At 33.3% G+C, this 11,864-nt stretch overlaps 4 protein-coding genes across 4 annotated transcripts; 2 read left to right on the top strand and 2 right to left on the bottom strand.

Annotated features, from left to right (window-relative positions):
• The first annotated feature begins 18 nt into the window (after positions 1–18).
• LOC116344487 (activating signal cointegrator 1 complex subunit 2) lies at positions 19–5,401 on the top strand. The gene is made up of 9 exons (XM_031773066.1): positions 19–193; positions 279–356; positions 435–538; positions 614–658; positions 3,170–3,359; positions 3,506–4,020; positions 4,104–4,244; positions 4,304–5,098; positions 5,170–5,401. Exons 1-9 carry the CDS (start codon positions 170–172, stop codon positions 5,318–5,320), a joined length of 2,043 nt encoding a protein of 680 aa, XP_031628926.1. The 5' UTR covers positions 19–169; the 3' UTR covers positions 5,321–5,401.
• Positions 720–2,686, bottom strand: LOC116344489 (probable cytochrome P450 6d5). The gene is made up of 4 exons (XM_031773068.1): positions 2,006–2,686; positions 1,543–1,942; positions 1,310–1,480; positions 720–1,244 (listed from the first exon to the last, which is right to left on the bottom strand). The coding sequence occupies exons 1-4, from the start codon at positions 2,570–2,572 to the stop codon at positions 826–828; spliced, it is 1,557 nt and encodes a 518-aa protein (XP_031628928.1). The 5' UTR covers positions 2,573–2,686; the 3' UTR covers positions 720–825.
• Positions 5,402–5,434: 33 nt separating the features above from the next.
• On the bottom strand, positions 5,435–7,409 carry LOC116344488 (probable cytochrome P450 6d4). Its single transcript, XM_031773067.1, has 4 exons — positions 6,406–7,409; positions 6,045–6,215; positions 5,883–5,983; positions 5,435–5,805 (listed from the first exon to the last, which is right to left on the bottom strand). Exons 1-4 carry the CDS (start codon positions 7,370–7,372, stop codon positions 5,482–5,484), a joined length of 1,563 nt encoding a protein of 520 aa, XP_031628927.1. The 5' UTR covers positions 7,373–7,409; the 3' UTR covers positions 5,435–5,481.
• A 2,740-nt stretch (positions 7,410–10,149) lies between these two features.
• LOC116344383 lies at positions 10,150–11,550 on the top strand. The gene is made up of 7 exons (XM_031772887.1): positions 10,150–10,286; positions 10,373–10,405; positions 10,505–10,630; positions 10,697–10,726; positions 11,233–11,256; positions 11,343–11,366; positions 11,426–11,550. Exons 1-7 carry the CDS (start codon positions 10,228–10,230, stop codon positions 11,475–11,477), a joined length of 348 nt encoding a protein of 115 aa, XP_031628747.1. The 5' UTR covers positions 10,150–10,227; the 3' UTR covers positions 11,478–11,550.
• The last annotated feature ends 314 nt before the right edge of the window (positions 11,551–11,864 follow it).

Below are 11,864 nucleotides of genomic sequence, written 5' to 3'. Positions count from 1 at the left end.
GCTGATTCGGCTTTCGCTATCACACAACAAATTATTTATTTCATTTTTGCAATACAATCAATGCAGTTCTCTTTTATTATTATTATTTTTTTAATAATTTAACATTTTTTTGTTGTACCTAAAATTAAATTTTCAACAGATTTCAAGCTTCTGATATTGACAATTCAAAATGCCATTTGATTTAGATATTGAGGTAAACAAATGATTACAATACATTGTGTAAAATAAAAACAGTGTAGTAAATGTACTTTGTTTCGAATTAAATTGTTTTAAAATAGAATCCAGAGAAACTTCCACTGCCAGAACTAATATTCCATGTAAAAGATAACGGAGTCAAATTGGCTGTTCCTGCACTTGTGAGTGAATGATTTTTGTTCATTTTTAAAAACGGCACATTTTTTTTCCTAATAACTTTGAATAAATTTGCATCAAAGAGTAAAAAATGGATCGACGAACAGAGACATATCAAATATTTGCCGCTGAAAACGATGAATATGGATGAAGAGTTTACGGACAAATGGATGAAAATCGCCAGATGGTAAGATGAAAATGATATAAAATCGAACTGGGAATTCAAAATCTTTATCTGTGCTCTATTCACATTTTTTTTTAGGTTGAACAATACTCTGGAAACACTGCTTGAAATGGAACATTATCGGTGAGATAAAAACTTTTGAAATTTTTTGCGCTCAAAAAAACGTTCAAAAGTCTTCAAACTCATGTGACATAATTCTAGCTTTATTCGTCGATAAATTGAATATTTAAAGAAAAGTGTTTTGTTGACATTGACAACGTTTCAAATGATATGAAATACATCGCGTGTGTTTATCGTTTCAAAACTCGTAAATGAACGCCAAAACGTGGTGACAACAGAAATAATTTCGGGTCAAATTCCATATCCTGGCCCATATGTTTGGCATCCATTTCGTATTTGAATTTTTGCAACATCAAAACGAGTCCGACTTTTGTTTGCATTTTGCCCATTCGCATGCCGATGCAATTCCTCGGTCCATCACCGAAGGCGATGTAAGGTTTGGTCACATGATTTTTTGCACCTTCTTCGAGGAATCGTTCCGGTTTGAATTTGGTCGGTTCCTCATAGTATTGCTCATCCATTTGCAATGCATATGCCGGAATAAATACTTCAGTGCCCTTTTCAATGATTTTATTCGTGCCCGGAATTTGATAGTCATTCATACATGTTCGATTCAAAATTGGCACAATCGAATATCGGCGAAGAGTTTCTGTAAAAAGTCAGAAAAAATTGGACTAAAAATGTTGAAAGTGTTAAATTCGGAGAATATCTTACCATCAATACAGGCTTCCAAATATTTCATCTCTGTGACCGATTCATAGTTAATGCATCCGTTGTGTTTCTCTAAAATGCGATCGATTTCATTGTGCACTCGTTGCTGAATCTCTGGATGTTTGGCCAGTTCATACATGCAAAATGTCAGCGTTGTGGATGACGTCTCGAAACCTTTAAAATAAATGTTCGATTTAGTCAATTTGTAGTACACAAAGTTGAATAAGTTAACCAACCTGCGATGTAGAATACATATGATTGGGCGGCTATTTCCTTCAACGACATTGACTTTTGACTTTCGTCAGCTTTGATAACCGTTTCCCATTGGTCGTCAAGTTGAACGGTTCCTGTATTTCGCAATTGAATAAGCAATTGAAAGAAATCTTTCCGTGTGACATTGTTATTTTCACGATACTCCAAGTTCTGTTTAACAATCGAAAAAATAAAATTCTCGACTTGTTGTGATACCGATTTAATCCGAAGTAAGTTCATTAACTTGGGTGCTATAAAGTTGAATGACAATCGAATTGAATTCGAAATGCTTGCTTCAAACACCTTACGGCCGTAAACACGGAAATCATTATTTGGATTTGTGATTGTGTCGACATCGATGCCAAATGCTACCGATGCAATAACCTAAAAATCACATTGAAATTATTAGCACAAATTATACCAAAAATACCAATATTTTCTTCTTACATTTGTAGCGTGACTCGCCGAAATTTCGTGAACATTAAGCAATTGATTTTTGTTCGCTAAATTATCCAAATGATTTTGTAAAGTGGCGCCACAATCGACAATCGTGGAAAACATTGCTTTTAACTTTCCCGATGTAAATGTTGGCGACAATTTTCCACGTAAATTCTTCCATTTTTGTCCAGGCAATGCAAAGAGATGAGCCGACAGCGGATCATATCCTTCGTTACAATGAACGCCTCGATCGGTAAAGTTGGGAAAATCTTTTATTAAAATCGTTCGAACGAGCTCAGGATCACGCACCAACAATATCGGTCGTAGTATACTATAAATCCCAATGAAAGGCTCTTTTGTTGAATTGTAAAGTCTGGTGATGAGACTGCCCAAACTTTCTTGTTGCGAAAAAACTGGTTTGAAGTGTCCGAAGATATAATTAAATCCGGGAAAGGTTTTGATTCCTCTTCGCTCCCAATAAGAATACGTTCGTTTTGCGTAAAAATAACTCAATGTTAAAATTCCGATGACGAGTGTCAATGCTTCAATTTTCCAGTTATCTGTCAATATACCCATTTTGTTCGATTAGAACTGATAATAACTTACTACTTTGAATTTCACTTTCAATCCACGTCCGAGACAATGTTAACTGCAGTGTCTCGACATAATGCACTTATATTTATATGATTTGAATCTCAACGGGGACCACTTCAATCTTATACACAAAATGATTTAAAATACAATTGACGACGTTCAGACACGCCATTTTGTACGATAAGACAAGACTGGGTTGTAAAATTGAGACGATTATAGAATGTTGACCGGGGAAAAAAATCTACAAAATGATGCAGCATTTATAAAATGAATAGCAATCATATTATAAATTTCTATAATAATCATCGAATGACAATTGGTACGTTTAGAACTTCGAGGATCATAACAACTGATAATAATTTCATGAATATTATCGAAAACAAACAAATTATTGTCTCAATTTTTATATTTTACATTAAATACACCTATTATTTCACGTGAGATGCAAAAAACCCCTTCGAATGTTCACTGTCGCAGACAATGAATTTACAAAACTACATTTTGTTTGATTGAAGTAGAGATGTTTTGATTGACAAATCAAAGTCAGACACTCAGTTAATGTTGTTCACCTTTTTGTAGGTTCTGGTCGAATTTGGTGTTTGAACCGGATTATATAGCAACAATTGTATCGTTTCTACAAGAGGCTGTGCCCGCCTACGTGCCCATTACTTCACTCACATCTAACCAGCAAATCATCGATTTATACGCAAAAATGGCAAACAACGTGCTAACCATTCTGTGCCGAATGATCACCAACAAAGAGTCAGAGGTAACAATTTGGATCGGTTTTACAGAATATATCAATCATAAACCGACACAAAATGATTTTCATATTTTTTTTTTGAACGATTCATGATTTCGCCGATTATTGAAAACAATCCATTGAGAATTATTGAAATGTTGTTTTTGTTTCAGACTGAATGGATGACTAAGGAACAATTGGCTGACATTTTGTACGATAAGTTTTTAATAACAGTGCCAATGATTTTCGACTTACTCGTTATATACGGTCAAGATAATGCAAATATTTTGCGTCGCGTGATTGAGACAATTTTAAAAATTCAGCCTAAATACCGAAATGATTTAAAAGACGGTTTAAATTTCCTGGCCACCACATTTAATACCATTCAAGAAAAGGTGAATGAAAACAATCCCGATACGTACGAAGATTTAGTGATGTACATTTTGGACTGTTCCTACACAATTCATACATTGATCGCTGTTCTGCCCGAAACTTTTGAAATTTGTCGTGATGTTCAAATGGAACAGAAAGTCACACGGTTCTATGATGAAGCAATACCATTTCTACACAAAAATATTACATACATTAATCCCAATTTTCTGAAAGAACTCAATCGTGCACGATTGTTTTTGATCAAATTCTTTCGCTGCTTCGTTGATAAATATTTACAGGAAGTGCTGCAGGAACCGTAAGTGCACTTACTTCATGAATACTACTCTAAAACTACTTAACTTCTTAAAAATTAACTTTTTTATTTTGCATTTTTTTTAGTTCCAAGAAAGAAGCGTCAGGCGATAATTTGATGAATTTACTTCAAATCGCATTGTCCGATCAAAATTTCGTATTGGATTATCAACGCTTGCACCCCGTCGCCGATGATATCGATATTATAACGCAAGCTATTCCAAAAATGTAAGTAGATTCCGAAGCAATATTTCTTTATGGCATTAAAAACGATTACGTTTTTTCAGAGATAAAATGAAAATCGACTTTGTTGTGCAAGCTTATACCTCGGGTAAAGTGACATCATTGATAAAATCAGACAAAGATGCGGCCAATGCTTCAACAAGTTCAAGTGGCAGGCAGAGTGCATCGACGTCGTCAAAATCAAAGGCAGTAGGTCCCAGTGAAATAGAAATTCAGAATATTTTGGATGTGTTGCCACATTTGGAAGTTCCATTTGTTCGAAAACTTTTGGCGCGTTACGAAAATACTGAGTCTGCGATAGCTGCTGTGCTTGAAGGTAATCTGCCGCCTGATTTGGACGAATCAATTCAAGTGGATTCACCAATGGGCGAACAAAAGGCGTCAGAACCAATCAAACAAATCACCGAAATGGTTGACCAAAATTTGAGCTTGAATAATCGTGAAATTGTAAATGTTAAAATAAAATCGCAAATCGTCCGACCAAAAGCAGAGAAAAGATTCTTGGACGATAAAAGTGCGATTAAAGAGTTTCATGCGAGAAATATCGAACATGGTTATGTTGATATGGCTGATGAGTATGATGATGAATATGATGACAGCTACGAGGCTGTGGTTGAGAGTGAGTCCAAAGTGAGGACTATTCTTAAAAATACCGGTGCAATCAACGAAATGGTCGATGAAGTTGATGATAGTGAGTCTGAAAATGATGATGGGAATGCTGGCGATCAAAGAGACAGAAGCAGAGACTTTTGTGAAAATCCAGAGGCGATACGTGAAAGATGGGCACGTAACAGAGAGGCCAAATATGGAAACAAACGACAACCACCGAGACCTGCTGGGTATGCATACAAGCACATTCTTTGGAGATTACATAAATCTAAACAATAAATATTTTTTTTATTTAAAACAGAAACGTTGTTGGCAATGCCAAAGGTCAAGGTCAAGAAAAGAGTACTTTGATCAATCGTGAGCGGAAAAACGAAAACAAATCCAGCCGAGCAAACCATAACCGACGTCAAGGTGCAGCTTTCAAACGTAGTCGAGGAATGATCCCATCATAATTCATAAATTGCTCAAAGAAATTAAAATAAAAGTCTTTTTTTAGGAAAAGAAAGAAAATAAAACGCAATCAATTCTTAAATTACAGTTGACTTTATTTCGTTTTAAATTCACGCCAATTTAGTTGAAAATGAAAATACTTTCTTTTCATGAGAATTACTATTTATCGTTTGAATACACGCAAATGAATGCCTCCAAGTGAAGTGATCAAGAAATTTTTTGGATCGAATTTAATGTCGTTGTTTTTGTGGTGATCGGACAATTCGAAGCGAAATTTTTGTAGCATCATAACGAGAGCGCCTTTTATTTGTAATTTTCCAAGTCTCATTCCGACACAATTTCGAGGTCCTTCTCCAAATGGCAAGTAGGGCCGATTTATCATATTCTTTCCCACCGAATTTTCTTCATTGAATCTCTCTGGAATGAATTTCTCTGGATCGTCAAAGTACTTTTCATCCCAATGCAGAGCCATAACAGGGATGAAAACCTGTTTAATAAGACATTAAAAGAGACGTAAGACATCCTTCACCTTCACGCATATTTTATCCTTATTCGGAAACATACTTGAGTGCCTTTTTCAATCACTTTATCGGTGCCGGGAATCTGGTAGTTTTTTACACAAGTTCGATTTAGTATTGGCAGGGTGGCATACTTTCGTAAGGTTTCTGCAAACATTTTTTTTTTTTTTGAATTTCGACATTTTTCTCAATTCTTTTACATACATACCATCAATACAAACTTCTAGATATTTCATATCAAAAATCGACTCATATGTAATTTTGTCATCGTTTCTATTCAAAATGCGATCAATTTCATCGTGAACAGTTTGTTGAATGTGGGGATTTTTGGCCAATTCATATAAGCAAAATGATAGTGTCGTAGATGACGTTTCAAATCCTAATTGAAAAGAAAATAAATATTTGGTATTCGGATATTCGATCTAAAATGATTAAAGTAAAATAATAGAACGTTTGGTGCACAGAATCAATCCCAAGAAATACTTTACACTAAAATTGGCTGGGGTGAATTATTATTATTGAATTTAACTGAGATCTATCCAAATTGAATTGAAGCCACAGATACCTACCAGCGGCGAAAAACATAAATGTTTGTGAACATATCTCATTCAATGATAACGTCTTTTGGTTCTCATCGGCTGCAATAACTGTTTGCCATTCGTCGTCAAGCTGCACGGTTCCCGTATTTCGCAATTGAATCAGCAATTGAAAGTAGTCTTTGCGAACGACACCATTTTTCTCACGATATTCTAAATTTTGTTTAACTACTGAATGGAGAAAGTGTTCAACTTTTGAATTGACGATTTTCAAGCGAAGTATTCGCATCAATCTTGGTGCAAAGAAAAAACAAAACCATCGCACCGCATTTATGAAAGTTGATTCAAAAATTTGGCGTCCATGCGTACGAAAATCATGATTCGGATTGCCAATTGTGTCACAATCAATTCCAAATCCAACCGAAGCAATAACATTGGTCGTATGTCGTGCAGCAATGTCTCTTACATATAGAATTTCCTCTTTATCCGCTATTTTCCCCAAATATTGTTGTAAAGTGGAGCCACAATCATGCAAAGTGGAGAACATGGCCTTCAATTTGCCGGTACTAAATGCAGGAGATAGTTTTCCACGTAAATTTTTCCATTTTTGCCCGGGCAATGAAAATAAAATGCCAGACAATGGATCATATTCTTCGTCGCAATGAACATCGCGGTCGGTGAAAGACGGAAAATCCTTAATTAAAATCAAACGCATAAGTTCTGGATCACGCACCAACAATATTGGCCTCAGTATACTATAAATACCAATGAAAGGCTCATTTGTACTCGCATAAAGTTTCTTTACACAATCACCGGCGAATTCTTTCTGTGTCAATGTCTCTTTGAAATGACCAAAGATGTAACTATAATTTGGCAATGTTTTAAAACCTTTACGTTCCCAATACGAATAAGTTCGCTTGAGAAAAAAGTAAATAAATGTTAAAGCGCCAATCAAAATGACCAGAGCATCGATCTTACAGTCTTCAGCAAACAAAACCATTTTAAGTTGAATTCACTTGATCACACAAAATACACTTCTGCTGACTATTCACCAAATGAATCGGTTCAATATTCAATTCGAATATTTATACTGCTCGTTAATTATATCAATATCTTTTAAATTTAATGATATGTATTTTTACCTTATGCCATGGATAACTGGTATTCGTGAGAAAAGTTGAATACGCATTGCCGAATCGATTTTTATTTACTTGAAAGAACTGGTCGAAATGCGACGAATTATTATTAAGTAAGTATTTAATGTCTATATTGAGTGACAGACGGGTGATGAGATGAAGATAGACAATTTTATTGTACTCTAATTTATTGATTTGATTTGAAAACTAGATGACATGACATCTTAAATTCATAAAAAATATCGTTTTTGTTTATTTCCTTTTGTCCTTCTTCGACACATTTCTCTGTGTATTTTGCGCGCAATGAATTGAAACCTGTTTTTTGAGTCTGGTAAATAGAATTAACTATTGTTTTGACATTTAATTCAGTATTCATTTTAATCTATTGAAAAAGGACATTGAATAGACGCAAATTTATATTTTTAAATAGTTTATAACTGATTCTTGCTGTTTCATAACAAATAATCCCATTTAAAAAATGTTGACTATTGACACTCAATTTTTATTGACACATTTACATGGCATGCAGTTGTCAGTTATTAAATGTGTGCATCGATAAAAATATCTCGGTGTTGTCAAGTATAATAGGTTGTCGACAACTTGTCGTACATCGGAACATGCCAAATTTTACTGGAACTGGATTTTTTACTTTTCAAAATTCAATTTTGGTGCTCACATCTCATAAATAATATTTTGTATATAATGTATATAAAAGCGAATATTCAAAAATAAAAATTACATTATATTACATCTCCATTTAAAGCAATGTATTGGATTTCGAACACGCAGATATGCTGCCACCTGGTATCTCAAAGTTAAGCTGCTATAACGCACATGCTTCGGCGCACACTACCCAGGGGGTCAAAGTACCCGATTGGGCTCAAACTTCACACAATTTTAGTGATTTATTAGTGAAAATTTGTGACGCCATTTTTAGAATTTGTGACGCTTCAGAAAAAAAGTTATAGGCCTAAATTTGAAAAAGCCTATTCATCAAAAAGTCTATAAATGAAATTTTGAAAAATCGAAATAAAACAAAATTTCAAAAAACTAATGATGCAGTATTTTGGTGATTAATTTGTGATTTCCAAAAATGTTTTGAAAATTTCGATACGACATCTGGCGGACATTTTTTGAACAAAAAAGTGAAAATTGCCCAAAAAAGAATTATTATCGAAATATCGAAAAGGCTTTCCATAAAAACAACCGTAATCATAAAAATTCTTCGACACAGATTTAGTGACCAATTTTTGATTCCCAAAAATGTCATCATTTGAATTTGTGACACACTCCTTGGGACAGAAATGTTAAATTTTCGATTTTCATACTAAAAGTCGAAGTTGAATGAAATTTAGCAAAGCTAATACTCAGATCTAAATCGAAAAAATCACAAATTGGTCACTAAAAGATGACACCATTTATTAAGATCTAAGTGTTCGCTTTGAAAAATTTCATTGATTTTCGACTTTTAGTATGAAAATCGAAAATTTGACATTTCTGTCCCAAGGAGTGTGTCACAAATTCAAATGATGACATTTTTGAGAGTCACAAATTGGTCACTAAATCTGTGTCGAAGAATTTTTATGATTACGGTTGTTTTTATGGAAAGCCTTTCGATGATAATTCTTTTTTGCGCAATTTTCACTTTTTCGTTCAAAAAATGTCCGCCAGAAATCACAAATTAATCACTAAAATACTGCATCATTAGTTTTTTGAAATTTTGTTTTATTTCGAATTTTTCAAAATTTCATTTATAGACTTTTTGATGAATAGGCGTTTTCAAATTTAGGCCTGTAACTTTTTTTCTGGAGCGTCACAAATTTTCACTAATTAATCACTAAAATTATGTGAAGTTTGAGCCCAATCGGGTACTTTGACCCCCTGGGTAGTGTGCGCCGCATGCTTCTTGTAAATGAAGAAGAAGAGGAAAGCAATGTCTTTACATAGGGTTGAACTTATAAATGTCAGAGAGCAGCACAACTGCAGTGTTCAAAGTGCGATTGCCCTTCGTGGAATTCCCACTGGGTTACGTTGGATGATGCACCACAAAACTTCTATTTTTCCCTTAAAAGAAAATGCAAAAGAAATTCTCAAGAAATCCACAATTTTTGTTGACATTTATAACTTTGATAAAGAGAATGAATCTTGAAATTGTAAGAAATCAACGAAGTTTGAAGGTACATTGAGAAATGCACAAACTAATTTTTTTATGGTTAAGTTGACATGTGGGCAGCAATGTTCATATTGCATTTGTTATTTACTTGAACGGGTAGATTTTTTTGAAGAGGGAGAACATGTTTCAGTCACACATATTCTGTTTCATTCATATAAATAAAAACAGATATTCACCATTAATATGAGAATTATTCGAAGACGTACGTTCAAACGTTATATAAAACAACTTTCATAAGAAGTTTTTTATTCAAACGAAACCATCGCATGTCTAATATTTGTTTATATTTTATTGTGCTACGAAACTTTTTATATCATTTTAAAACAGAGATAAGCTTTCATGACATAGTATTTATTCAGGTTTGTTCTAGCTAAAGCGAATACCAAATAGACATGTACGAAATTGGCGACACGTGTATGTGATTAAATGAAATTTTTGAGGCACACATTTGGAATTTGGAAAAAAGATGGTATAAATATTGTTGTTGAACCAAGGAAAATTCAGTTAATTTTGAGAAATCATCTCGTCATTCTTAAATCAAGCAACATGATATTTTTCCGCAATCTATTGGTAGTAGCTCTGATCGCTTTGGTGATCATGACTTTGTAAGTATTGAAAAAAGTTTATAGAATAGATGGCTATAATTTTGGCGAAAGTATAAGAAATGAAAATGTTTAAATTTATTTTACAGGTCGGTCGAGGGAAATGAGAAAAATAGACAACGGTAAGTTGAAGAAAACTCTAATAAATTCGATGCTAAAATTGCCCAATTGGACCAATTTATAATATATAAATTATTAAATGCAAACTGTTGATATTATAGACGTTTGAGAAAGCTTGAAGAACGAAAGAAAAGTAGAGCTAGCGATGAAGGTGCTTCAACTTCAGGGCGTCCAGAAGCTACCGATCATTCAGGAGATTATGAAATAGCAAATGCAATTGGAAGATCGTATGTGCATAAAGTCAAAATATAAGAAAATTTATTTATTAATTTCCAACTTGCAATATATTATAGCATGTATTCGGCGACCAATAACGAAGAGATGTAAGTATATCAATCTTGTTTATTAATTTTTATTTAGTTAATGTACATTATACAATCCCAGAAGCTATATTTAATTCAGCTTTCCATTCTATCTACAAATTCCGTTTATACTTTTGAGAACAGTGATCACTGATCATACAAGTCTTGTAATTTTAGAATTTCCCATCACAGTTATATGATGTAATGAATAAAAAAAGATAGAGGAAAATTCGGGCATCCCGGTACCTCTCACATTTTAGCCGGGTTATCTATTGTTAAGTGAGCGCTCTAATGCGCCAATAAACATGAATTTATTTTTATAAAATGTGATGAAAAATTGTAAAGAAGAAAGATTTCCATAGACATTTCATTTATTATTTTTTAATGTTTGGTAGTGAAAAAAATAGAATTCGGCACAATGGTGCTTATAAGTAATTTGATGTGTTCATAAATATATATTTCATCTAATCATTCTTTGTAAAACTTATTATATTTAACAAATTCCAATGTTTGAATAATTGCAACAGGGCTGCTGCGATACGAGCAATGGCGTAAGTAATATTGAATTATTGTAATATGTCACATTGATTAATTGGTAAACAAATAATATTGTACAATCAATTCTTATTATAACTAGTCATATGCTAAGCGGTATGCAAGTGTAAGTACTGAGTGGAAATTTAACTGAACTGAAAAATAAAACATTTCTTTCGAATACAGGGGACCCCCAGGAATTGTTACAAATGAAACAGAGAAGAAGGAAAAGAAATAATGTTATTAAACGATTTTTTTGTATGCTTTTCATTTTGATATCAACAATAAAATGTTTCAATTCAGCAAAATTAAAAAAATCGTAATTTTATGATGAACCACATAGGTGATGACGAGGGTTCCTAGGTGTCGGATGACCCCCCCCTAAAATATTTTTAGGAACCCTCAACAATGTAGGAAATGAGGACATTTTTTTTTTTTTTTTTTTTTTTTTTTTTTATTTTTTTGTTTTTAAAATTTTTTTCTTTTTCTTGGGTTTTTCCCCAAAAAATTTCATTACAAAAAAAAAAAAAAAAAAAAAAACGATTTTATCGTCATTTGCTAGAGAATTCGGAGTTGAAAAATTCTTTCGATTTGCTAGGGATTTTCGCCAAAAAAGTGACTTCCA

Source organism: Contarinia nasturtii, unplaced genomic scaffold (assembly GCF_009176525.2).
Source record: "Contarinia nasturtii isolate CC-2019 unplaced genomic scaffold, AAFC_CNas_1.1 Cnas_scaffold_1037, whole genome shotgun sequence".
NCBI classification, from domain to species: domain Eukaryota; kingdom Metazoa; phylum Arthropoda; class Insecta; order Diptera; family Cecidomyiidae; genus Contarinia; species Contarinia nasturtii.
The sequence above is the reverse complement of the archived record's forward strand: the minus strand, read 5'-3'. Positions and strand labels throughout refer to the sequence as shown.

Coding starts and splice junctions, on each gene's coding strand:
- LOC116344487 (XM_031773066.1), top strand. CDS start 170: ATGCCATTTGATTTAGATATTGAG. Junction 3,360..3,505: donor TCACCAACAAAGAGTCAGAG/GTAACAATTTGG, acceptor TTTTTGTTTCAG/ACTGAATGGATGACTAAGGA. Junction 4,245..4,303: donor ACGCAAGCTATTCCAAAAAT/GTAAGTAGATTC, acceptor ACGTTTTTTCAG/AGATAAAATGAAAATCGACT.
- LOC116344489 (XM_031773068.1), bottom strand. CDS start 2,572: ATGGGTATATTGACAGATAACTGGAAAATTGAAGCATTGACACTCGTC. Junction 1,943..2,005: donor CGGCGAGTCACGCTACAAAT/GTAAGAAGAAAA, acceptor TGTGATTTTTAG/GTTATTGCATCGGTAGCATT. Junction 1,481..1,542: donor ATATGTATTCTACATCGCAG/GTTGGTTAACTT, acceptor TTTATTTTAAAG/GTTTCGAGACGTCATCCACA.
- LOC116344488 (XM_031773067.1), bottom strand. CDS start 7,372: ATGGTTTTGTTTGCTGAAGACTGTAAGATCGATGCTCTGGTCATTTTG. Junction 5,984..6,044: donor TCTAGAAGTTTGTATTGATG/GTATGTATGTAA, acceptor AAATGTTTGCAG/AAACCTTACGAAAGTATGCC. Junction 5,806..5,882: donor TGATTGAAAAAGGCACTCAA/GTATGTTTCCGA, acceptor CTTATTAAACAG/GTTTTCATCCCTGTTATGGC.
- LOC116344383 (XM_031772887.1), top strand. CDS start 10,228: ATGATATTTTTCCGCAATCTATTGGTAGTAGCTCTGATCGCTTTGGTG. Junction 10,631..10,696: donor GCAAATGCAATTGGAAGATC/GTATGTGCATAA, acceptor AATATATTATAG/CATGTATTCGGCGACCAATA. Junction 11,257..11,342: donor GCTGCGATACGAGCAATGGC/GTAAGTAATATT, acceptor TATTATAACTAG/TCATATGCTAAGCGGTATGC.